Source organism: Melopsittacus undulatus, chromosome 7 (assembly GCF_012275295.1).
Source record: "Melopsittacus undulatus isolate bMelUnd1 chromosome 7, bMelUnd1.mat.Z, whole genome shotgun sequence".
In the NCBI taxonomy this organism is placed as follows: Eukaryota; Metazoa; Chordata; class Aves; order Psittaciformes; family Psittaculidae; genus Melopsittacus; species Melopsittacus undulatus.
The window spans coordinates 48,514,548-48,541,103 of NC_047533.1; the positions used below are offsets into that span (position 1 = coordinate 48,514,548).

The following is a 26,556-nucleotide window of genomic DNA, read 5'->3' on the forward strand; positions in this document are numbered from 1 at the left end:
ATATTGTTTGGTTGATGGTGGTGTTTCTTCCATAGATACTGATGGTGGAGCTGAAATGTTGATGTAACTGAGGACATCTTGTGAGGGAAGTAGTAGTGAAAGAAAAGCAGCATGCTGGAAACCTTCTCCTGGAAGGCATGCTAAGGCGCATGAAAAACAAAGTGCTTGGTGGCAGCCAGCATGGCTTCACTAAGGGGAAATCCTGCCTTACCAGTTTGGTGGCCTTCTATGATGGGGCTACAAAGATGATGGACAGAGTAGAGCACTTGATGTCATCTACCTGGACTTGTGCAAAGCATTCAATGCTGTCCCACATGACATCCTTGTCTTTAAATTGGAGAGGCATCAATTAGATAGGTGGACCACTCAGTGGATAAAGAACTGGCTGGATGGCCGCATGCAAAGAGTTGTGGTCAATGGCTCAATATCCAGCTGGACACAAGTAACGAGTGGTGTCCTTCAGGGATCGGTGTTGGGAATAGTCTTGTTTAACATCTTTGTCGGTGACATGGACAGTGGGATTGAGTGTGCCCTCAGCAAGTTTGCCAATGACACCAAGCTGTATGGTTCGGTTGATACACTGGAGGGAAGGAATGCCATCCAGATGGACCTGGACATGCTTGTGAGGTGGGCTGATGCCAGCCTTATGAAGTCTAATCATACCAAGTGCAAGGTCCTACACCTGGCCCCGAGCAATCCCAGGCACAGCTACAGGTTGGGCAGAGAAGAGATTCAGAGCAGCCCTGCAGAGAAGGACTTGGGGGTGTTGGTTTATGAGAAAATGAACATGAGCCGGCTTCAGTGTGCACTTGCAGCCCAGAAAGCCAATCATATCCTGGGCTGCATCAAAAGAAGCATGAACAGCGGGTCGAAGGAGGTGATCCTGCCCCTCTACTCTGCTCTCGTGAGACTTCACTTGGAGTATTGTGTGCAGTTCTGGTGTCCTCAACATAAAAAGGACATGGAACTGTTGGAACAAGTCCAGAGGAGGGCCACGAGGATGATCAGGGGACTGGAGCACCTCTGATATGAAGACAGGCTGAGAAAGTTGGGGCTGTTCAGCTTGGAGAAGAGAAGGCTGAGTGTGGGGACCTTACAGCAGCCTTCTGGTGTCTGAAGGGGGCTTATAAGGATGCTGGGAAAGGACTCTTTATTAGGGACTGTAGTGACAGGACAAGGTGTAATGAGTCAAAACTTAAGCAAGTGAGGTTTAGACTGGATATAAGGTAGAAGTTCTTTACTGTTAGGGTTGTGAGGCACTGGGATGGATTGCCCAGGGAATTTGTGAATGCTCCATCCCTGGCAGTGCTCAAGGCCAGGTTGGATGAAGCCTTGCTTGGCATGCTTTAGTGTGAGGTGTCCCTGTCCATGGCAGGGGGGGTTGGAAGCAGATGATCTTCAGGTCCTTTCCAACCCTAAAAATTCTATGATTCTGTGATTTTGTTTCCAAAGTGCCTGGGGCAGCAATCACTGAAGTTCCAAGAATGGTGCTCATGGCTTATTAGAGAGCCCTGAATTTCCCCAGTTTCCACTGTACCTGTAACTCCTGTTCTGGCATTCTTCTTTCTCCCTCCTTCCTCCTAACTTTCTGCAAATGCTTAGCATATGTTGAATAGAAAAAGACCATTATCTCTTTTCAACATTTATCTGAGATACCTTGAACTAACCACATAGCATGGGATTTTTTTCAATATTTAAATAAATGACATCAGGTTTTGCCTTTATTTGAATTGAGGAGAATGAAAGTGAGAAATTGCAAACTATTTCATCTCCAAGGCAGATGTATATTAAGTCAATAATGTGTTCATTATTTAAAGTGAGTTTATGTGAATTTACTTTTTAAGTTTATTTGAGTTGTTCTCCTCACAAATTTTCAGGTAGTGTTTTTCACCACTGGCATTCTTATTCAGAGTTACATTCCAAAAGTATTTTTTGTTAGAGGGCATTTGTGAGCTACAAACTCTTGGCTGTGCCTCCTCCTGGCCTTTAAATATATCTACAGGCTTAAGCAAAGATTTCCATTTGGCACATTCCGGTATGGCCAATGTAGGGTACTGGAGGCTGTAAAGAGTTAGTAAGAATAGGTGGTTTGTAGATAAGACCTCAAATTCTTAGCATTATCTAAACTGAGGTTTAAAAAGTTATAGTTTTCCACAGGTTTCTATTACATTTCCTATTCAGCCTACTGTGCATTCTACATTATTAAACAGTACTGCTATGACATGCCCCCCAAAGAAGAGAATTAACATTTCTTGTGAACTCTGTTCTTTTGTGGAAAAGTAATAATGACTCAAGCAGCTCCAAAAGTTTCTCAGATGAATCAGAATTTATTACTCGTAAAATGAATGCCCATTACACTCACTGATACTGTGCATAAATTGTCAGTTATAGAAAAAAAAGGGCCTTTTTTAGTGTTATGGATAACAAATCTGTGACTTGCACAGAGAATATGAGCAAATGCAACATATAAGTGACATAATTTGTGAGACTTTTGCTTCACCTTGCTCATCAGCTATTGCTCTCTTTATGGACCTTTACTTTTGACTTTTAAAGTAAATTTTAGTTGTGATTTGTTTCTCTTTGGACCTGGCTCAAAGCTTTTTGAGTTACCACTTTTAGGGAAGTACCCATGTGACAATATCGACCTAAACAAAGTTGAAATTACTGCTGGTATGTTGTTGTTTTGTGGGTTTGGTTGTTGGGTTTTCTTTGGTTGGCTGGTTTTTGTTTTGGGTTTTTTTTTTGGAGGGGGGAGGAGAATGGTGTTTGGTTTTTGTTTGGGGGTTTTCTGTTTGTTTGTTGTGCCTGCTAACTAGTCCCTTGGCTCAAAGCAGACATGCAATCAGGAGAATTACGCAAGTCAGATGTGGTGAACTTAATCTAACTATTGTAACTAAGCAGATACCTTAAGAAAGGATTCTTTCTGAAGAAAAAGTGTTACCCAGCATCCATTTAAACTTCTAAAAGGACTCCTAGGTCTTAGCAATGACTTTTGTGAATTTAGGATATAACTGCTATGTTGGAACAACTCTGATTTCTGCTTTTATATATCTGCTGTGACTAGAAAAAACAAAGTCAGAAGAAAGTGTATTAAGACATAAGGTGGGGATTTAGACTAGTCTATAGGAACATACTTAACATTTCTGTGCAATTCTCTGCCTGTGTAATGGGGATAATGTATTTAACTACAGCACAAGAAGTCTGAGGATTAATCGGTTAATGAATTCCTAGTACCCTGAGCTTGAAAAGCGTGCTCTAAATGTTTTCCCATAGAAATTGCTCCACTACCTGAAAGGAGAGGAAGAAAAAAAGCCAGTTCACTGCTTTAAAGAATTGTGAGAATTCTATCAAGAACACAGATAATTAAAATCATATTAATAGATTTTTAGGTCTTCATTTTCCCCTTGAGGCCAGGTGTCCCTGATTTTTATCTTTTTTTTCTTTTCCCCTTCAAGCAATGTCCCTGACTCAGTTGTCAAAGACTGAGAAGCAGAAGTGCCCACCTAGCTTTGAACTTGATACCTGCAGTGGAGTTACAAGGTTAAATAAATGGGGTGGCTGTCGTGTTGGTCTTTATTTTTTTCTTGAAGCTGAGCGTAACAGTTCAAAAAGATCCTCTCCTCCCCGCCCTTTCCTCCTCTAATGTATTTTTAAGCTGTATACACTTCTGCCTATGTCTCTTCCTTAGTCCCAGTTGAAGATTTCAAGGGAAATGAGAGCTCTATTTTGTTTCTCCCTTGTATTGCAGATAGGGGGAGGAGGTGGTTATTAGAGAGAAGCGCTCTCTCTCGCTCGTTCTCTCCGTCTCTCCCTCTCTGGCTGATAGCACTTATCTCTCGCGCTCTCTCCTTCTCCTAGGTGATCCATTTCTAGGCAACGTGCTGGCTGCTGTCGGAGCTGCCTGCTCTCTCCGCATCCCACCAGCAAAGCAAGCTCCAAAAGCAACCTGCAGACCATCATCTGCTCCTCTCCTCTGCCTCTCTCCGGTCACTCCTCCTCTCGCTCCTGCCCTGTCCAGCCACTACTGCCTCCCGCGACAGAGACAGCACGCTGAGCTTCCTTTGCAGATTGCTTTATTTTTTTCCCCTCCAGTTGTGAGAAGCAATTTTTCTAAGCGAAGGGTGTGGGGGGGAGATCTCTGCATTACTATCTGCATTACCTTGAAGTTCACTTTGTTTTTTGGCCTCCGGGGAGGCTTTTCCTGCAGGAATCTGGTTGCTGGAAGCGGGATCGGCTGCTCTCCCGGTTGCCCGCTCCTCCCCCCTCGCTGAGGGCGAGCTCTTTGCTGAGGGCTCCCGGGGCTTCTCCGGGGTTTGTGTGTGTGCTTCTGTGTGCGTGTCTGAGCGTGTGTGTGTGTGAGTGAGCGTGTGCGTGGTGTGGGTTGGAAGTTGCTGTGCAGCAGCCGGGACCGAGCGGATCTCTGGACCCGGCGGAAGGATGGGAATTGTCTGACCGGCAGCAGCGGTTGCTGCCCGCGGCGGCGCCCGGGCTGGATGGATTTGCTGCCGGCGCTCCCAGCAACTCCGGTGCTGCCCAGGAGCCCCTCGAAGTGAGGCAGGGGTTCGCCGAAGAGCGAGGCGCTCCCAGCCCCGAGCTCGCTTCCTGCACAGCCGCGGCTCTGCGCCGGCCACCGGGATTTACACGCTCCTCCGGCGGCACCTCAAACTCTTGGGTTTCCTGCGCCGCGCTATCTTCCGCGGTGTTACCGCTTGGCGAAGAGCTCTGTTGTTACAAAGCCTGGACCTCCAGAGGAGATGGAAGTTTTCTCCCTCATCCTGGTCGTGTCCGTCTGTTGGACTCGAACCTGGAAAGCGGCGATTGCAGATTCAATCATTCATATCGGTAAGGGGGTGCTGCGACTGCTAGTGCTGCTGGACACTTTTCCAGCTCTCCTTTGCAACCTTCCCTCTCTTGGCAGGCTTCCCCTTCCCTCCCCCGCAGCCCCCGCTTTCTTTTATCCCTTGTTTTTGGTTTTTTTTTTCTGTTTGTTCTTCTCTTATAATTGCTTTCCACCAGGATCTTGGCCGTCCTCTTTTCCCCTACCGCTCTGTGTAAAGGTTTCTTGTCAGCGGGGTATGTGCGTGCTTTAGACCTTGAGGTTTTGCGCAGCTGTTGGTCTGGGGGGAGGGGGACAGAGCTCAACCACTTTCTCGGTAGCTCCTGCAAGCCCCTCAGCTCCCGCTTGCCTTCCTCCTCCTCCGGCTAGCCCTGGGGCGGGGGAGATCCCGAGCCTCCCCGTGTTGCAAAGCCTCCCCCTTGCCTTTCTTAATCCCCCATCCCGCCTTCCCCTGTCGCGGCGGAACAGGTGGTTTGGCACCGTGAGCGCTTCCCCTCCCGCAGGCGGACAGGGGCGGGGGGCTCCGGCCACTGCGCACCCCCGTCCTGAGCCGCTACCCCTCCGGCCAGGTGGCTGCCTCCCGGGGCCGCGGCGCCCGGGAAGGATACCAGCCTACCCTGGCGCCGGCGAGTGCAGAGGGGGCAGCTGGGGTAATGCTATGTACAGCGCTGCCCGTGCTCCCAGCCCGGTTTCCTCCGGCCTCCCGTCTCTGCTTTCTCTCGCCATGATCCGGAGTCACCTCCGGCCCGGCAGCCTTCCTCCCTGGCGGGCGCATCCCTGGGAAGCGCCGGGCCCCGCCACCGCGCGGCGGTTTGTTCCCAAGACTGGCGAGAGCGGGTCGCCCCCCTGCGCCGGCCGGGGATGAGCGGGGAGGGGAGAGCAAAGGAGAAGAGGGGATGGTGCTTCCTCCTCGGCCGCTTGCCCATCTGTAGGCACCGCACGCAGGCGGAGCGGGAGCCTGGAAACGCCGGGAGGTTTTGGGGAGCGGGGGGGAGCTGCCCCGGGGAAGTGCATCTGGGGGCAAGGTCCCGTCATCGTTTTGGGGACGTCCCCGGGGAGGTGCCAGCCCCACTATGGGGCAGCTGCCGCTCCCCCCCCGGGGTTGGCTTTATAAATATGTCTGCCGGTGCCTGTCACGGGGATGTGTAGCGGGTTTCTGTGGAAGGGAAAGCGGGAAGAACGTTTGGAATGCCCGGCTCCAAGAGCTTTTCTGCAGGACACCGATACTGGGGTAGCCACGCGCCAGGCCCTCGTGTAGCTTCCTCCCCCCCACCCCGCCGTAGTCCATGGGCTAGCGCTCCCCTTAAGTACTGCAACTTTATAGGGGTCAGTCCTTAGGGCTTGTGTGCGACTGGAGCATCAGCTGCTGCTCAGGGGAGGCAGTCCCTTACGCCCTCCTTTTAAAGGGAGAATGACTTGTTTAAAAAATTCTTCCCAGTTGTAGACTGTTCAAGCGGCACTAGGTTACGTTGTAGGATTTCTTCCTTAAGAGCTTGTAACACACTGCTCAGATATTAGGGTTTTGGGGGAAATTTAGATTGTAGCAGATAAGGAGTTTCTTTGCAACCCCCTTTCTCGCAGTCCCGGGCTCTGGGAGTGGTGCTGGGCAGGCTGTGTGCCTCCTCACCGGCATCGGGGGAGGCGATGGCTTTTCTGTTTTCCTCTTAATGACAATTTTGTTTATCTCACTTGTGGTGCACCAGTCGTACGGAAACATCACTAATGTTTTCTTATAACGCTGTTAGTGATTAGCTGCTTCGACGTCGTAAATCCTTACTGAAAGCAAAATAAAATATCAAAGTAGTTGCTTCACCCACGATTAATTTGGCTTGAGAGACAATTAGTACAGGTGACAACGGGATTACCTCTTTTTATAGACTGGTTTATGTTGCCATGAAAATGGCAAACTGTAATTGTTACATGGAACTTCAAAGCTACTATAATGAATACACTGAGAATAAATGACCTGAAATTAGAACTATTTTAACACTAAATGGGTAGTCAGCTAAGCATTCCAACATGTACAGCTGCCAGATGAGAATGTGGCCCCTAGTAACACGGCTGTATTTTGTGACCTGTCTGTTCTAACCCCTTTTTGTTTTCTCCTACTTGTACAGAGTAAACTTATGTGTAAAATATTTAGATATAAATTATAAACTGTATTTACCTATATGAGTTAGCAAAAGCAGTAGCATGGTACTCTGTTAACACATTAACTACAGGGGAATTGATAAAGCCACTGAAAAAAATCAAAACCTCGGTTCAGAGGAAAAGAAATACTACGAGAGGTAGTACTGATGTCTAAGGCAAAAAACAGAATAATTGCATTATCTTTTTCTCATTCTACAGTGCTAAGATATTCCAGTGGAAAATATTTTCCCATGTTTAGGAGGGGCAGATGGTTGTAAAAAAACCCCTATGTTACCTGTGTGAACCCTTTTTCTGATAGCATGTACTTTTCCAGTATAATACACTGTCTTGTCTACGTGGTGTTTGATGTGTTTCTTGTATCAAAGTATGTTATCAACCATTTCTTAGACAATGACAAAAATGTTACTATTCAGTGAGTAGAGATTAGCGATGTGTTGATGGCAGTGGGAGGGGTATGGTGACTGGTATTTATTTGTGATATGCTTGTTCATATTCCTGTCTTGTGAATGGTTACAGCTGCTGCTTTGATCATTAGAGCAGGTCTGTGTGTATGGAAATGTGCACATTTAAAAATAAACATTTTCCTATAGCATATTTTGAACATTGGTATGGCTGCTTATATAGTATGTATGTTTCTGCTGCCCTGCCATTATAAATAGGAACTGGCAGTTCAGAAAGGCTACATTAAGCACTCTTGTGAAAATGTTAAAATGAATCGACTCCACTGTAATTTTCCTTACCCCTATACAAAAAAGGGGCAGGGTTATCATGTCAAAACTGTGCAATTCTGTATTATACTTCTTTCTCTCAGCCCATGCATTGATTGAGTAATTTCATCAGCCCCACATTACTTGATTGCTTAGAAGTTTCCTAATGATCTGTATGCTGTAGGAAGAATCTGAAAGTCGTGAGTGGAATGGCAATGATTTTGTGTTTTATGAGGCTATTCAAAAAGTCGCTCTGATTTATGTAGCTCGAAAGCTCCAAAGTCTCTGAGATTAGCCACGCTGCCTGATATTTTCTTCATACATCAGTCGTCCCACACTCCTCACTCCCTAAACAGGGGTTTAGAACAGTGCTTTAATTAAGCAGGGATTGGGTGGCATTCTTTGTCAACTGCACAATTTGTACATGCTTTGTATCCTCTACAGCTGATGGTCTCATGCTTTTATATTTCTTACTTTGTTCTCATTTTTTTTCTCTTGACATGTACATACTAATACATCTGTATGTGCATATGGATTTCCTATTGTGCCTATAGAAGCACATATGCAAATACACATGCATTAGGTGCAGCAAAATCATCAGGATAGCAGTCACACAGAACAGGTACAACAGGTTTTGCTGAAAAAATGCACTAAAATATTTTTAAAGGCTAATTCAGTCCACTGCAGTTGCATACTGCTCCTAGCTTTTTTATTTTCAACAGTAAGCTCAGACATATACGATATAGCTATATATACTATATGTGCTTTTACATATATTTATACATATTTTAATAGATATTTTTATATATACACTGTTGGTTTTTTTTTTCTCTGAGAGAGAAGACTAGATCTGTTCTTCACTTGCACATCTCAGCTTTTAGACTTTGGAGGCCTGGACTGCTGCATTGTTTGTGTTAGAAAAGTTCCAGCATTGCTGTGTCCTGAGTTTTGGCTTATAGTTCAAAGCTCTTCTGTGCCATACTAATAATATCAGGGCAGTTCCAACATGGGGTCTTACTTCTGTTGATATTGGTAGTGTATTTAAAATGTGGTTTTTTTTTTTGGTAAGGAAAGGGATTCTTCTAGCTTGGTCGTATGAACATCCACATTTCTCCTTGTAAACTGGTGTAGTACAGTGTGATTCGGCTTGTATTGTGCATTGGTAATAGGAATTTAATTTGCCATGTTATTGGTAAGGCCTCATTAGAAGATGTTGTAGTGTAACTGTGCATTACAGTATTTTTACATGCAGTTTGTAAAGTGTAGGACAAGTGAGCAAAACTGATTAAAAAAAAAATGCCTATCAATGTGTCTGTAGCGTCTACAGGTGAGGGTTCAGGACTCTGTCTTCCCTGCTGTAGAACCTGCCAAGGTTACTTGCTTATTTTAAACATACAATGAAGACCTGGAACACAGCTTGGTGTGGCTTAGCAGCCAGTGGGTTTTGTTAATAACTATGTTCTACCTAAGTGCACGGCATGCGTGAAGTACTTGGTGTTTCTATGTGCGCTCTTTCTCAGACTCTCCCAGGTGCTTAAATTTGTTATAGTATTTCAGACCCTGTAACATGTTTTAGTGCTAGTTATTCTGCAGCTAGAGAGGGATAATTTTGCCTGCCATAGATTACAGATTGCTATCCTCCAAAGGTGTATTTGCCATTAGGTGTCACTGCTTTCTGGAGTGTTTCTTAGTGATCTCCAGGGCCTGATCCAGAGCCTGTCATAATCCAGGTGAGTCGCTTAGTTGACTTGAGAAGATTTTAAACTGAGCCTGTGGATTGCTGACTACAGCAGGCAGCTCCTTTTCATATTCTTAAATAATTCTTAGTGTTATTTCAAGTTCTTTGTCCTTGATAAAGGGGTTGGGGGGAAGGGAAGGCAACTATCCATTTTCAAGTGGTGTCCTAACAAATGCCAGACATGGCAATCACTGCTGCTGCTGTGTGCTTTCAGATGAGTACTTAAGGATGCACAGAGTCTTTATTCTCACAATGCCATCTTTGAAAAAAGACACTGGAGAAAAATCTTTTAAGACTGTGACTACATAAACCTACCAACTAAGGTTCATTTAACTTAATGAACAAAGGCATTAAGTATGGTTCTCTTCCACTCCCTGGCCTTGTAAAGCAAGTGGTATTGGCAGGAGATGACTTTTGTAAGCCATTAGGTTACTCCCTAGATATAGACTTGAATTTACATCATTTTCTTTCATTTGATATATATGTATCTATAATCTGCCATGACAGTCTGGTTTTCGCTGAAATTTATTGGGGGCTTTTGCCTTTTGAGGTTTGTATTTTTGCTCTTTGTCGCTCCTACTCAATTGCCTTTTTTTGTCAGTATGCTAACAATGGTTTTAAAAATAGTTTATGTGAAAGAGTAGTTCTATTTGTCTATGCATTTTTAGCTATTTTTTTCTAATTACGTGAATTATATATGGAAGCATACACTGTCTGCACATTCTCCAGTTTGTGGTTTACATCATCAGTGTTTAAACATTTATTACACACAAACAATTACTGTTTGGACTTAAGAGCAACCAATGGGAAAAGGAAACAATGTTCATAAAATGATCTATAATTTGAGGAAATAAGAGCAAATAATCAAACTCTGAAACTAAGTTACATGATAGCTTAGTGTGTGCAAAATCTTGATTTCAGGTGATACACTGGTAATGAAGCAAGTTAGTATACCTTTCTGCATCTGTAAACTCAGATGTAACTTTTTTTTTAATAAGATTTGAATTACTCCAGAAGGAGTAATTTATTGTCTGTGTTGGTGACATTGAAAGAAAACTTTGATTTCAGTGGCAGGCTCAGCATGTCTCTAGAAACCTGAATGGCTCCATATCTGAATGCCTTACAGTTCAGTTCATGGCTCTGGTGATGCTGACACTAATCTCTGAGAGCCACAGATACACTCATTTGTTTGTGTTATCTAGAAGTGCCAAGATGCAAGCATGACAATCACAGTAAAGCATAATGTGCAGTTTGCCAGCAAACTGTCATAGTGGGTAGGAACTGGGCATGAAAGCTCATGCTTCTCGGGGGCATTTTGTATCCTAAACTGACTGGCAATGGGCTTCCTACTGGGCTTCTTGGATAGAGATGCAGTTCCTCTCCTGCTGTGATTTTACTTTATCTTCCTCCACAATCTGTTATGTCCATTACTAAGCAGGAGTTGACCTGTTGCTAGTAGTTACCAAAATGAGCTATACTGGCCTTCTCAGAGCACTGTTGACCATGGTTTCTTTGCTCATCCAGGCTAGTAGACAATTGGAGATGGTGCAATACTAAGATGATGCAATGTGATACTTGGCATGTAATATGTGCTAAATGAGTGTCTAATAAGTGTGGTGCTGTTTTAGTTAAACCATCCTTGACACCAGGTAAGGATGACCTGGGCAAAATCTTCTGGATGTGGTTCTTAGGTGGCTTGTGCATTTGAAGCAGCATGCAGAGAAGAGGAAGTGCTGTTGTCCGATGTTACAAAGTAGAATTTAATTGTGTATTCTTGATGTAATAATGTAAACATAGAGACTAATGTGACAGTGTTTAGAGAAAGAGTGGATGAGGAAAAGGTATCTTTCTTGCCTCATCTTTCTGTACTTTGGTCTCTTCCCATGAGCACCAGTACGGCAATTTCCTCTGTTGTTCTTCATTATAGGAGTCAGGCTTTGGTTTCTGGGTATTGTTGGCTGAGTAGTTGTGAAAGATGGTGGAGTAAGGGAAAGAATCTCTTGTATCTGCAGCCACTATAATTAGTAATGGTTTATGTGACTTAGAGGGTTCTAACTGATCTGTATAACAGGAGGACACAGGCTGAAATGGAAGGTTAGTAGATAAAATGTACAGGTGTTTGGATGACAGTTACGAAACTTGGCAAGGGAACAGGCTTGAAATTGTGCAGTGCTGTAATTTTGTAAGGTTCAGAATTTATATCCTAATTTCAGTGATAATATTCTTAATTCAGAGAACGTGATATTTTGAATCCTGTATTGTATCACAGAGTGCACTTCAGCTAGAGTCTTGTTCCTGCTTTGGTCTGGGGTAACCACATCAGCTTAAGGAAGGGCTATGCCGTGAGCTCCAAGTGTTGCACTAAAAAAAACCAAACCCAACACATAAAAAGCAACACTTACTTAATATGAAAGGATAATACATTATCTACAGCATTTCTCTGTAGCATTACAGTGGAAGAGGTGGTACAGGAACATACACTGTAGTTTTAGTCAACTGTAAACGGATGGATTTGTAAGTACATGGTTAGATTTAAAGTAGATTTCTATTGCACACTTTAGGTCTGGAATGATGGGGGATGAGGGTAGAAAAAGAGATAAAAGGAAAAAGGTTCTCTGGAAGTTTTGCTGGGTTTGTCTGACCAGCTATGCTCAGGAGGAAATTGAAAAAGAAAATTAGTAAGAATGCAAGGAGGGGAGGAAAATCAGTTATCAAAGGCAAGAGCCACTAGTTCTTTGTTTCTGTTTCTCTGGGAGCTGTGTAATGCTCCTGTAAGTGCTATGCTAGATGGAAAAATTCTGAACCAGGAAGGGCGAAATGTGAAGATACAGAATTTAAATGAAGAATTATATATGTATTTTAACCTATTAGATAACACTCTGTGCTGAAATGCTAATTATTCCTAATTGTTATATTTGCTTTACTCATGAATAAAATATCACATATCTAATAAAATATGCAGTGAAAATCACTGTAAAATCCCTCTTGGAGTCTTTCATGCAGATTTAAAGGATTTAATCTCTTATTTCTTCATTGCTTTTTAAATCATTAACTTTCTATAATCAGTTGGATTGCTAAGGCCAATATCCAGTGAACCTAACGATAATTGCTTGTTTTGCAGCACAATTTTTTGTTAGACCAACCATATCTTTCTCAGAGGCTTAAATTGAGTTGGTGATTTCATTATAATAATTCACTTGTGATAAATCAAAATCAAATAGCACCACTCTGGTGCTGTGGAAAGTAGTTCTGGATGAGAACTCCAGAGAGAGCAGAAGATGACATAGCAGCAGACCTGAATTTGCTGTGCTTTCTTTTAACATGTACAAGTATAATACTTTCACAAATCTGCTTTAAATAGAGAAATGAAAATGTGCACAGGACAGTCTTCCCTGACATGGGACTCCACCTGAGAGCCTGTGTTCAGGACCTAGACCTGATGACAGATAGTAACTTAATTTGATTTTAAAGCATGCAAGAGCACAAGCTTGACTGACTGCCAGTCGAGCTTAGGCTTGTGAGCCATTGATACATTTTGAGGATGGCAGTTGTCTTTCTGACATGACAAGACTATTGCAGAGTTACCTCACTGACAGCAATGAGTACTAAAAGTGGTCTGGTAGTATATCATCGGCTGAAAGCGTGCCTTGGGCACATCTGCAGACCTAACACTTGTTAAGCAAGGATATTTGTTGATGTATAGACTTTGCATTTTTTCAGTCTTTCTAATGTGCATCTTAAATGTTTGAGAATGTTTTTAATCCATTTCATGTACTGGAGAGCTGTTGAAAGGAAAAAGCCAGTGGAAAAGATCTGGTTCTCACTTAGAGAAACCACTATAGAGTACTGGCATTGTACAGCCAGTATATAGTACAGACTGTGTGTTAAATGGCAGGTGGGAGGCAATAGCTATAATTGGTCATATTAAAATACATGTACTTCCCTCTTTCATTGTTTTTATCTGTTTCTTCCTCTGTTACATTCCAAGTTCATGGCAAGAAGTTGTGATGGTTGCTGTGTTCTATACTCTTAAATACCCGCATTTTTTTTTTCCTAGTCAGAGAGGGTAAAGTCAAACATACCATAACAGAAATACCTGTTATTTGGACAGAAAAGGCTGCTTTTTAATTCTCTGGGATTCCACTTGTTTGACCTCTTTTGAGACGAATATACCTCCAAAAGTTGGTTATCATGCTTAAGGCTAGTCTTTCTTCACTTCTCCCTTTTGTGAACATACAGACCCAAGCAGTATTGCAGTATATCCACTAATGTATTTGCCATAAAGATTTTTACAATTTACTGCTCAGGTACTACCTAAATTCCCAGGTCTGTGCTGCAGGTTAACACAAGCAGTGGGGTGTGTGTTAACGGGTGCATATACAATGTATAAACACACACTTTTATAGAAATCAGAGGGATTATTCTTTTTGAAAATATTTCACTGGAGTTTTCTTTGATTTGGGATGACATTGGTTTGTGCCTTAAGTAACAACACAGAGATTTGGGAGGCTTTTTACTTACAGGCAGGAAGTCATAACATGAATACAAATAATGAAATGGCTCCCCACTGTGCTAGAAGCTGCGCAAATGTGGAACAAGAAGCTGGCTGTCAGAAGATTTGATGATGAAGTAACAGAGAGGGCTTGGATCTCTCTGACTCAGTTTGTACACCAGGAGACAAAGTTGCAAATTTTTTGTGTCTTCTAGGAGATGGATTCATTCATTCATTCACATTTGTGAATGATCACTGTGGGTATGAGGGACTGAAAACATTCAGGTATGTCTGCAGGGATGTCCTGAGAGGGCAAATGCCATACTTCCTGATTTGGGGCATGTGGTAATAGAAGTTACAGTGCTATGAGGTGAGAGAGTTGATGGGAAATAAAGGCCAGCAATATGTGTATAATCATTATCTGTGATGCTTTATTGCCAATAACATTGTTTAAATTGGCAAAATAAAAACAGTAATTATCTCATCAGCTGCTGACATATTAGTCTCTGATTTTACTTAGTATGGAAACTAATGCATGGTTATGCACATGCAAGCTTACTTTCTGTTTCTTTTGTTTGGACATATATTTCATAGGACAGCTTTGGAAGACATGACATCTAGGTAGAAAGAAAAGAGCCCTTTGTGGGAAAGTGGAACAACGTATGTTGCAAAATGCCTTCCTTTATTTAAAAGAGATATTTAAATATAATCAGCGATTCTGAAAGCATCTACAGCCGTGTTAGCTAGCCTCATGGAGTTTCTGGAATGTTATTGAAACAATGTAGGGAAACTATTTTCCAAGGCCTTGGAGTAGGTCTCCTGTTACGTAATAAGATTGCATCTGGGAGATACACGAGAGTTACCCACCCATCTGTTTGGAAAAATTTCTCTCATTTTTGCCAGTGCTGCAAATGGTATAGGGACTATGTCAAATGAAATGGCTGAGGGGAGTGGGCAGGGCAAAAGCACATACTGCATACACTGTCTTTTTTAGACAGGGAAATGATCAGCCGCGCTTGATGTCGCCATCACAGAGGGTGATGTCTTAGGAATATCATCAATGCTGTGTCTGGCTGCAAGGAGTTTGCAGGTAAAGGGTAGCATGAGTTGGCAGGGATTAAAGCATTATTGGTGGTTTCTCTGCAGCATAGAGGCTTTGGGAGCAGGAGTACTGTGGGGAAGGTTCTGTTGGTGCCCTCCACGTGGGAGGTTTGGAAGGGGGTGGCTAGTTGTGGTTAGCAGTGGTGAGAATTGGTTGAGTGGTGAAGGGGTGCAGGAAGCATTTGGAGGGGGCTATCCCAAGAGGTGAGCCAGGCTAACTTTGTAAAAATACAGGATAATTCCAGAGAAAAGCATGCAGTTTTACATTTATGTGGGCTGGAGTCTGGGCTTTCAACACTTGGGACAGGCTGTAAAGAACAGTTATCTATGTATGCTTATGAGGGAAGTTGGGAAATCCAAAGACATGAGGCACTGGAATGGCCAAAAAAATTATAGATTAGAAAACTGGATTCTTTCTCCCCACCCAGACTCTATATTACTGTAAAGCATTTAATTTCTGTGGTAGACTTTTTTTTCTTTAGCTGATAATTGTGTCTGGTTACTTTGCAGAAAAGCAAGATCCATTTTATCTTTGTATTGTCTAGTATTGTTGTACACAAACAATGAGTACCGAAGTATTATCTTCCACTCCTCTCCTCCCAGGATAGCTCCAAGCATACTGTACTTTCCTGTGCCTTAGTATTTCCCTCCAATTACATAATCTTCTTTTGCTTCCTCTGTGCAGCGGTTTATTGCTGGTCTGTACCGTGCCTCCATGTAAGCTCAGCTTCTGTGGATGGAGAGTAGGAGGAAGGGATGCACATAGCCACAGCTTCTGCTCCATTGACTTTTGACCTAATTTAGTAAGGAAAGAGAGAAAATAATGCAGTGTGCATTTGGATTCAAAGCCTGCTGTGTCCTTTTGTGGAGTGCGGGAGAGCTCTAGCTTTCCCTCATCTGATCATTTGAAATAGCTGCATAGCTTGCACTGAAAGTTAGATCTCTCTTCAGTGAAGCTCTAGAGCTGTGGGTCGGTCTTATCTTATGCTTATCTTAACCCATGCTCTCATTTGGGCTGTTGAGGGTGAAGTCTGGTTTTCTGTCAGCACTGGTGGTCCTGTCCAGCCCTCTTTTAGTGCAGTAAAGGGGCAGCCACTGATTTCTTTTTCCACTGAGACACACTAAGAGTGGGGATAATACGTTTTAGAATGTTTTTTTGAAATCAGTGATCTTTAATAACAGGGCTGAATGATGTATGGGAGGAGGAGGTAAGTGCTTCCTCACGGGAAGGTAGATAAAGAGGAAAAAAAAAGTCTCATGTCAGTGCGCAGCAAGATCATGGAATAAATCCTGCAAAATGTGCTAAGGCCCATGGAAAATAAGGAGGTGACTGGTGACAGCCAGCATGGTTTCACTAAGGGCAAATCATGGCTGACTAATTTGGCAGCCTTCTAATGACAGTGTTACAGCACTGGTGGACAAGGTAAGAGCAACTGATGTCATATATCAGTACTTGTGGAATGCATTTGACACCGTCTTGCACAACAGCCTTGTCTCTAAATTGGAGGGACATGGATCTGATGGATGGACAACTCTTTGGATGAGGAATTGGCTGGATGATTGCACCCAAAGAGTTGCAGTCAATAACTCCATGTGCAAGTGGAGACCAGTGATGAGTGTTGTTCTTCAGGAGTCAGTGTGGGGACTGTCACTGTTCAACATCTTTGTTGGCAACATGGACAGTGGGATTGAGTGTGTCCTCGTGCCCTCAGCAGGTTTGCCCATGACACCCAAGCTTCAGGGTGCAGTTGACACACTGGAGGGAAGGGATGTCATCTGGAGAGACCTTGACTTGGCAAGAGAGGTGGGCCTGTGCCAACCTCATGAAATTCAACAAGGTCTGCTGCAAGGTATACCTGGGTTGGGGCAATCCCAAGCACAAATACAAGCTGGGTGGAGAATGAATTGAGAACAGTCATGAGAAGGACTTGGGGGTATTGTTTGAGAAGCTCAACATGAGCTGGCAGTGTGCACTCACAGCCTTTAAAGCCAGCTGTATGCTGGAGTGCATCAAAAGGAGCATTACCAGAAAGGAGGTTCTTCCCCCTCTACTCTGCTGTTGTGAGACCCCACCTGGGATACTGCATTCAGCTCTTGGGCCACCAACACAACAGGCATGTGGACCTGTTAGAACAAGTCCAGAAGACCATGAAGATGATCTGTGGGCTGGAACACCTTTCCTGTGAAGACTGGCTGAGAGAGTTGGGCTTGCTCAGTATGGAGAATAGAAGGCTCCAGGGAGACCTTATAACAATAACTAAAGGGGGTCTACAAGGCATCTGGAGAGAGACGACATAGAAGGGCATAGAGTAACAGGGATAGGGGGAATGGATTTAAACTGACAGAGGACAGATGTAGTTTAGATATTAGGAAGCAGTTCTTTACTGTAAGGGTGGTGAGGCACTGGCACAGGTTGCCCAGAGAAGTTGTGGCTGCCCCATCTCTGGCAGTGTTCAAGGCCAGGTTGGATGAGCTTTGAGCAACTTGGTCTAGTGCAAGGTGCCCATGGCAGGAGAGTTGGAACTAGCTGAGCTTTAAGGTCCCTTCCAACTTGAACTGCCTTGTGAATCTGTGATCATGCCTTTGGAAACTGCTGAAAATCATCTGCAGGATTTAGAAATTAAAAGCAAACAAAAAACCCACCATAAACCAAACCCAATAAAAAACTCCAAGAAAACATAACAAACAAACAAAAAGCTGTTCAGTAAAGTACTGGGGCACAGGGGGGGTTAGAATTTTTTTAATTTTTATTTTTGTTTTAGATGCTTTTTCCCCCCATATTTTTTGTAAGACTGCCAAATGTCCCTGAGCTACAATTAATTGGCTCTTTTTGTTGTGTCAAGTAAACACTACAACTGTTTTCAGAAAATACTAGGTTTATAGATTCCCATCCAGAACATGAAAGGAAGAGAGAGACTAACTTTTTATAAACAATATCCTTGCATCATTTTGTACTACCAGCTTGAGGTAACAAATAGGACATTGAAATTATTGGTGTTGGTGCTTTGGAAGCTGTTGAAGTCGTCCTTGTAACCCCTATCCATTCTGCCTAATCCCCTCTTTAGAATAAGGGTGTGCTGTTTCATTCCCTCTCACCTCCAGGCATCTGCAATGAATAATCAAATAACTTCTACTTAGGAATAACCAGCGTCCAGATTTCTTGAGGCAGCTTGAGGACCAAGTGCCATAGAGAGGTATTTTGTTTTTAGCATTGTGTTAGCAATGCAGCAGAGGTTACGGATTGCGGTTCATTTCACAGACTTCCCCTGACTATTTTGGGTTTGAGGGTATTTCATAATTTTTAATAAAAATGGCCACTTTTCATTATGGTTTGAAGTCAGTGACCAGCAGCAGATATAGATGTAAGCTTTGAAATGGCTCTTTTATGAAAGGGTTTGAGAAGTATGTGTTAGAGCAGTTTCATTAAAATTCCAGTGTTAACTTTAATGTAATAATGCTCTGACAAAGTGCTACTACCATCTGCTAGTGAGGATTAGTACTATTTAAATATCACCATAATTCCCAGAACAAGTGAAGGAATCATGCTGTGGAGGAAAGTCTTAACTCCAAAGAAGTACCCCTCCAGCATCCTCGTAGGCCCCTTTCATATATTGGAAGGCTGCTATGAAGTCACCATTAAGATTCTCTTCTCCAAGCTGAACAGCCCCAACTTTCTCAGCCTGTCTTCATATAGGAGGTGCTCCAGTCCCCTGATCATCCTTGTGGCCCTCCTCTGGACTTGTTCCAACAGTTCCATGTCCTTTTTATGTTGAGGACACAAGAACTGTACACAATACTCCAAGTGAGGTCTCATGGGGGCAGACTAGAGGGGCTGGGTCACCTCCTTCAACCTGCTGGTCGTGCTTCTTTTGATGCAGGCCAGGATATGGTTGGCTTTCTGGACTGCAAGTGCCATGGCACTTGGGTGCTGGAGAGCAAGTCTTCATCAGGGACTGTAGCAATAGGACGAGGGGTAACGGGTTCAGACTTAAACAGGGGGAAGTTCAAGTTAAAGGAAGAAGCTCTTTACCGTGAGGGTGGTGAGGCACTGGAACAGTTTAGTCAAGGAAGTGGTAAATGCCCCATCCCTGGCAGTGTTCAAGGCCAGGCTGGACAGAGCCTTGGGCAACATGGTCTAGTGTGAGGTATCCCTGCCCATAGAACTAGATGATCTTAAGGTCCTTTCCAGCCCTAACTCTTCAGTGATTCTATCTTGCACAATATTTAAAGGAAAGAGCAAGACGGGAAATCTAGTCATGCCAGACTACATGTGGCTGTGGATTGCCTAGTTTAGGAAGGGTTTTTTTAAATCCATATTTAAAGATGCATTTTATAAAAATTCCAGTTGAGGAAAAAACGAAAATGTGGCCAACCAGAACCATTTGGTATATTTCTCTTTTCTCTCCTAAAAAGGATTCACTGAGTTATTTATTCACAGTCATTCGTTGTCTATAGCTAATATTCTTAACTAGCTCTGCAGAGAAATAGATCATGCCTCTCATATGCCTTTAGCATATAATTTTCATCAGTATTTCTTGCTGGTATACAAGTCGAGTGTGTGTGTACATTTACTTATTGATACAATGGCTAGTGGTCCATGTAGCTAAGATAACACTAAGATCAACTCTCCTGGATGATATGCCAGTTCTATCTTTTATTATTCTTTTTTATTATTTTACCATTCTGGAAGTACAGGGGGAACTGATTACCTTTTTGAAGAGTCAGGTCTCTTTTACTTGTTACTTTAAGTGTAAAGATCTTCACCTCTTCCAAACTGTCCCTCAGGATCCCACGCTCTTTTCCTTGTTTTTCACATAGGCTGATCACTCAGGAAGTTACTTGCTTGAAACTAGTCACTCTAGAGCCAGGGTGAATTAAAGATTTCTTGGCTGCCTGTTGTGCAATACAAGCAACTATGTTTTCTTCTACTATTACTGAGAGGTATTTTGGTTTATCTGATGTAAGAGAGAGCATACAGAGAGCCACCTTCTGTTGTGTTAGCAAGCATTTGTCTGAGGTATGGGGAACAGCGACTGTTTGTACTCTGAGAATAAGGCTTTATCTTAAGGGTATTCTTGTCTTACTCTTGCTTTTTGCTTAGACAGGTTTTTGTTTCCTTTTATATCTGGTGTGTACAGAGAAGTAAGAACAGATGGATTTTTCCACACATTTACAGTGAATAGTAGGCTGATGAAATAGAATTGGCCAGTCCACAGTCATCAGTCAGTAAACCTACCCTTTTGAGGGATCTCCATTTATCATGACTGGGTACTGGGTAATCTTTGCCATGTCTACATACAGTATGGTGACCCTGCATAAGAACAGATGTATTCCCACATAATTTTTCTTGCTTGTTTCCTCATACTTAGTTGTTTATCTTCCCTCATAAAAACTGCTTTAGTGTACTGACGGATTCAAAGCATATATGAATATATGCTTCATAAAGAGGCCCATAGGGTGGGCAGTTTCCATCTCATGAATCCCTTATTTTTTGTAAGGACTCAGAGCTGTTGCCAGCAGCTATTTCTTTACTGATTTTTCTCACCTTGATGAAAAATGGGATGGATTTCACCAGGAGCAAGGGAAGGAAACACTTGGTCTACTAGCACCAGAGAATAAGGGGAAAGTGAAGGGAGGAAGTGGTTTGATTGCAGCTCCATGATGGAGTATAAAAATGGTTATATGCCGTAGAGGGCATGTGTTAATTATCTGTTTCTTCCTTTAGAATTGTTGGGTCTAAACACTTTTTTTTAAAAACTGTGTCGGAGGTCCTAAATGAGACAAAACTGAGTGTGAGTCAGCCCAAGAATATTCTCATGCAGTTTGCTGAGGAGACACTCATGGTAGCTAAGCCATCTCTTAGCTTTGCATCAAGCTGTATGTCATACAGGGCAGGTGTAATGTTGCCCTCCTTTCATTACCTTCTTAATTAAGTAAGTTAGGACATGCTTCTGGCCACCTCTGACCACCCTTCTTTGTGTATGCTACTGCCTACCTTTCTCATTCACAGCAAGCATCTTTTATCTCCTCACATCCCAGATTTGCCTTATACTTCTACCAGAGAATTCACTTTGAGGGGACAGTTACAGCTTTACTTGCATGCCAGCAGTTTCTTGTGCTTATGAAATGTCAAGGAGTGGAACCAAACAAGTGGAGAGTTTTTCTGGCTCTTGGCAGGTAGCTATCACAAGCAGTTGTTCATCTCTCTCACTGTGTCTTGAGTCAGTCCCTCCAGACTGAATTTGATACCTGCAGTGACATTTATCATCACATTATCTAAGTTGCAAACAGTACCTTTGGATCTTTAAGGTAATGTGACTATGTGTTTGTGGATTGGCGTGTAAGTGTATTCATGTTGGGATCTGGAAGGTGGGAAATGGAAAAGTTTCTGGGACACGAGCTTTTGAGGCAAGAGCTGTCACTGAAATTTGTGGCTGATAGGCAAGAGAAGCGTACCTTGTGTTCCCTGGTGCTATTCATCCAGCAGTATCGCCTAGTATCCATGTTGTGGTAATAGCACCTGAGATCATGGACCTGTTCTACCTGCTGTCTGTATACATAGTAACAAGCAGTCCTTGGTGAAGTTTCTGTAATCTTTTGCTTGTTGTTTCTTGTCAGCTTCATTTACTTCCTTTCATGCCCCAGGACAACACTATTGTATTCATGTTTCCAGAAAGGCAAAGGAAAGCTTCAGCAATACTTTTAGCCTGAAAATACCTGGGCAATGTTTTTGCTTCTGTTGCCTCTTACTTTTCCCCATCTGTGCAAACAGATTACATTTATTAGCAGAACATGGTAAGTATTTTGGCTTAAAAAAATAAGATCTATTTAAATTGCTTATTTATTGGCCTGCTCCTTGTAAAAAAGAGGTTTTTTAGGTTCTTGCTGTCATCATTTTGATAGTATATTACAATGCCTTTAAATAGTACTGGTTTGGTTCCTAGGGCTAACTTGCCTTAGCACAGTACAAAGTTCACTTTTTTTGGCCTGTTCACTATGCAGTCTGTATTAAACTGCTTTTATACACCATCAGAAGTGAAGAGCAGATAGGGAAGTTCTGTTTTTTCCTAACTAATGATCAGAAATAGTACAGCCAAGAAGTTTACGCAGTGGCACAACAAATGATTTTGCATGCATTTGTTTTTGTTATGCAAAACAATATTTCTGCCTTCAGCTGATGACCACTAAGGCTGCTGACTCAATGCAACCTTTAAATTTTCTCAGACTTGAAGTTTTTAAAACTCTATAAAGAGTTAAAAAAAATTGCCATAATCTCAACTCACCTTCTGAGCAACCGAGACCATAGTGTGCATTTGAACATGTTGCTGGATTTGGATGGAACTATATTCCTGTATTATTTCTTTTCTAGGTAATAGCTGCTACTGGAATGGTCATCAGGATAAAGACAGCTGGCCATGCTGCTTTTTCCCATTTCTAACTGGAATATGACACAAAGGTTTCCAAAGTTGACTGACAGTTTTTCAAGCAGAGCATATTATTCATAGCTGACATTATTTTCACAGCCCCTGAGGGCTGTGACTTTGTGGCCACTAACAGTCTGACAGACATCGGTATGTGTGGATAGAATGTTTTTTAGGAGATGTGATGGGGGGTGGGGGAAAGGAAAGATTTCCCATATCAGATGTTAGAAAAAGCTGCCAGGGCCATTCAGAAGAAAAAAAATGGGCTATAACTCTCTTCTTACAGATGATTATTTTAGAGTAAAACATCATGTTCTTTGTTGTAGAACATTTGGAGAAATAACATGTCTACCATTAGGCCTGAAATCTGTTCGCTACCTCTTCAGACTCTGTCTTGCTTGACTCCTGAAGTCAGTATGAATCATTCCATTGGCTTTATTGGACTTTGAATCACATCTTCAATGTTTATGTGATTCCTTCTTGTCCTTTTATCCTTCCTTTCTCCCTTCCATCAACTACTTCCTTGCCTTTTTTTATTTCAAGGTCATTAGTAGCTGCCAATACTTATAAGCAACCTTTCACTAATGCATGTGGATTATTTACAGTTGTGTGAATTGAGGGAGACTGATTAGGAAAATCTTCACATTACCAGATTTAAACATAGGTGGAAATCCCAATGACACATTTCTGTTAGTGTCATAATCTTTTGTATTGAGTTAATTTTGTCTTGAGACAAAAACCTTATGCAGAAGCTAGTTAGTTTTCAGTGGGCTTAATGGTTTTCTGAAGCATTGTCATGGTTTAAGCCCAGCTGGCAAACCAGAACCACACAGCCACTCTCTCACGCCTCCCCCTTCCTCCCCTCTCTCCCAGAGGGATGGGGAGGAGGAATCAAAGGAGTATAATTCCCATGGGTTGAGATAAGAGCAGTCCAGTAGCTAAGGTATAACACAAATCACTACTGCTACCACCAATAATAATAATGATAAGGGAAATAACAAGGGAAGAGAATACAACTGCTCACCACCCAACAACCGATACCCAGAACAACCGAGCAGTGATCTAGCTCTTCTGGGTAACTGCCCCCAGTTTATATAGTGGGCATGATGTGCTGTGGTATGGAATACCTCTTTGGCTAGTTTGAATCAGGTGTCCTGTCTCTGCTGCCTTCTGGCTTCCCCTCCTCCCTGTTAGAGTATGAGACTCAGAAAGTTCTTGATCAGGGTAAACATTACTGAACAACAACTAAAAACATTGGTGTTATCAGCTCTGTTCCCAGGCTGAAAGTCAAAACCACAGCACTGCACCAGATACTAAGGAGAAAAATGACTGCTACGGCTGAACCCAGGACAAGTATCAATTGCTGTCAAGTACTACAGACAGGACAAGATGGACCATTGGTCTGCACTCATGTCTGTCCAGGACAGCTGCTGTACATCTACTACTCCATGTTTTGTTCTTATTGCCACTAATAGAAATGGAGACAAAACCCAGTTTTATAATTAATGAATAAGGTTAGAATTTGTGAAAGGTGGTTTCAGTTTTGGAATCTTTTCTGACCTTGAAGAAGGCATACAATGCTTGAAGCATATAAGCTGTCAAAATGAAACTATCAAAGCTCAGTATGAGCTAGTGATGTACCCTGTTCAGCTGTTGACTTGTTGAACCTGTTTTCCATGTGGATAGTTATATCCCCTTACTGAATGCATTTTGTCTTGTCTGGTGTGTTTGCAGTCTTCAGGTAGAACTCTGTATCATGCTGTGTTGTATCTGCATGGCCAATCACAGCGATACCATTTCAGCTAAAAGCTTTAAAATTTACTGTACAACTATTAGTTCTAAAAATGTATTTTTTGCATCAGTGACTGGAACAAGCTATGTTGTTTCAAGAATGCAAAATTTGGATGCAAGCAATGAGCTTATTCTATGTTATGCTTCCAAGATGATTGTGAGTGATGGAGCCGGTCTATTAGCTCAGGTATACTGGAGGGTGGAAAGTACTGATGTGAATTGCTACTGTTATGAGCAGAAATGGGGGGTTCGGATGCAAGTTTCAAATACATATTTGTATGTATGAAATCAGTCAAACTCTAGCTTGTGTAAAGGTAGCTGTGACAATGTTTCAGATGGCACTGTAAATACATGCCAGGTGTAGGAAAGTACCCGTTTCTCTTTTACATATTCAGGTCCATAATTGCAGACAGAAGTTATTCTGAAGGAATTGCTCTGTTTTGCACTTGCTGCAATATTTTCAATTACAATCTGGAATATCCAGTTTGAAAACCTAAAGCTGAAAATGGTAAATTATTTTCTGAATTACCAGAGGGTTATTTTTGGCTTTGTTTGGGTTTGGTTCCTACCTGTTCACCCCCCTGGCATACAATACTCCAGTATTGTAAATCCATCAATTAGCAGGCTAATTAAAACCCTGTCATATATTCTCCAATGCAAAATAAGCATTAGTGGGCAGAAATGCACATCTGTTCTTGAACTTCAGTTTATATTCCAGGTGAGCTTTACAAGCTTCTTTTGTTTCACACCTTTCTTCTTAATAAGATCATAGAATCACAGAATTGTTAGGGTTGGAAAGGACCTTAAGATCATCTAGTTCCAACTCTCCTGCCATGGGCAGGGAAACCTCATATTAAATCATGTCACCCAAGGCTTCATCCAACCTGGCCTTGAACACTGCCAGGGATGGAGCATTCACAAATTCCCTGGGCAATCCATCCCAGTGCCTCACAACCCTAACAGTAAAGAACTTCTACCTTATATCCAGTCTAAACCTCACTTGTTTAAGTTTTGACCCATTACACCTTGTCCTGTCACTACAGTCCCTAATAAAGAGTCCTTTCCCAGCATCCTTATAAGCCCCCTTCAGACACCAGAAGGCTGCTGTAAGGTCCCCACACTCAGCCTTCTCTTCTCCAGGCTGAACAGCCCCAACTTTCTCAGCCTGTCTTCATATCAGAGGTGCTCCAGTCCCCTGATCATCCTCATGGCCCTCCTCTGGGCTTGTTCTAACAGTTTCATGTCCTTTTTATGTTGAAGACACCAGAACTGCACACAATACTCCAGGTGAGTTCTCACAAGAGCAGAGTAGAGGGGCAGGATCACCTCCTTCGACCCACTGTTCATGCTTCTTTTGATGCAGCCCAGGATACAGTTGGCTTTCTGGGCTGCGAGCACACACTGCCAGCTCACACATCAACCAACACCCCAAGTCCTTCTCCACAGGGCTGCTCTGAATCTCTTTGCCCATCCTGTAGCTGTGCCTGGGATTGCTCCAACACAGGTGTAGGGCCTTGCACTTGCCATGGTTAAACTTCATAAGATTGGCATCAGCCCACCTCACAAGCGTGTCCAGGTCCCTCTGGATGGGATCCCTTCCCTCCAGCATATCATCCAAACCACACAGCTTGGCGTCATCGGCAAACTTGCTGAGGGCGCACTCAGTCCCATTGTCCATGTCACTGACAAAGATGTTGAACAAGACCATTCCCAACATTGATCCCTGACTCATTACTGGTGTCCAGCTGGATATTGAGCCATTGACCACGACTCTTTGCATGCGTCCATCCAGCTAGTTCTTTATCCACTGAGTGGTCCATCTATCAAACTGTCTCTCAAAGATGCTGTCTTTAAAAGCAGAAGTATTTTTGGGAACTACATTCCCTTTGGAAATATTAAAAGAAGATGCTGTAATGGTTATCATGAATAGCTTGCTACAAACATTATGTGTTTTTTGAAGGGAGGGCACCACTAAATAGGTAATAATTGATAATAGACTAGCTGACTTTCATTAACGGATAAAAGTAATCAGTGGGGTTATTGTTTATGCTGATTTCCAGATTATTTGTTTTTTTTTTTTTTCATGGGGAAAACGAGTTCAAAGTTGGCATAATTATCAAACAAAAGAGGTGAGCCATGTAGCCTGAGCAGAGAAGAAAACATGTGTTCTTCCACTCAACAGGACACATCCAAGGAGGGTGTTTTCTCTGCATATTGTTGCTTGTTTGCTGTCATTTGATCAGCTTCACCATCTCTGTGATTCAGATAATCTTCACTATAACATTCTGAAGGATGTCCTATTGTCCTATTTTTTCCTT

At 42.6% G+C, this 26,556-nt stretch overlaps 1 protein-coding gene across 2 annotated transcripts in view; it reads left to right on the forward strand.

The window, feature by feature from the left end:
• The first annotated feature begins 4,754 nt into the window (after nt 1–4,754).
• GRID2 (glutamate ionotropic receptor delta type subunit 2) overlaps nt 4,755–26,556 on the forward strand; it is a 726,277-nt gene continuing 704,475 nt past the window's right edge. For both annotated transcript variants that reach the window (XM_005148665.3, XM_013128934.3), the window contains exon 1: nt 4,755–4,842. In XM_005148665.3, the coding sequence (XP_005148722.1) occupies nt 4,755–4,842 (88 nt within the window). The remainder of the gene's footprint in view (nt 4,843–26,556) is intronic.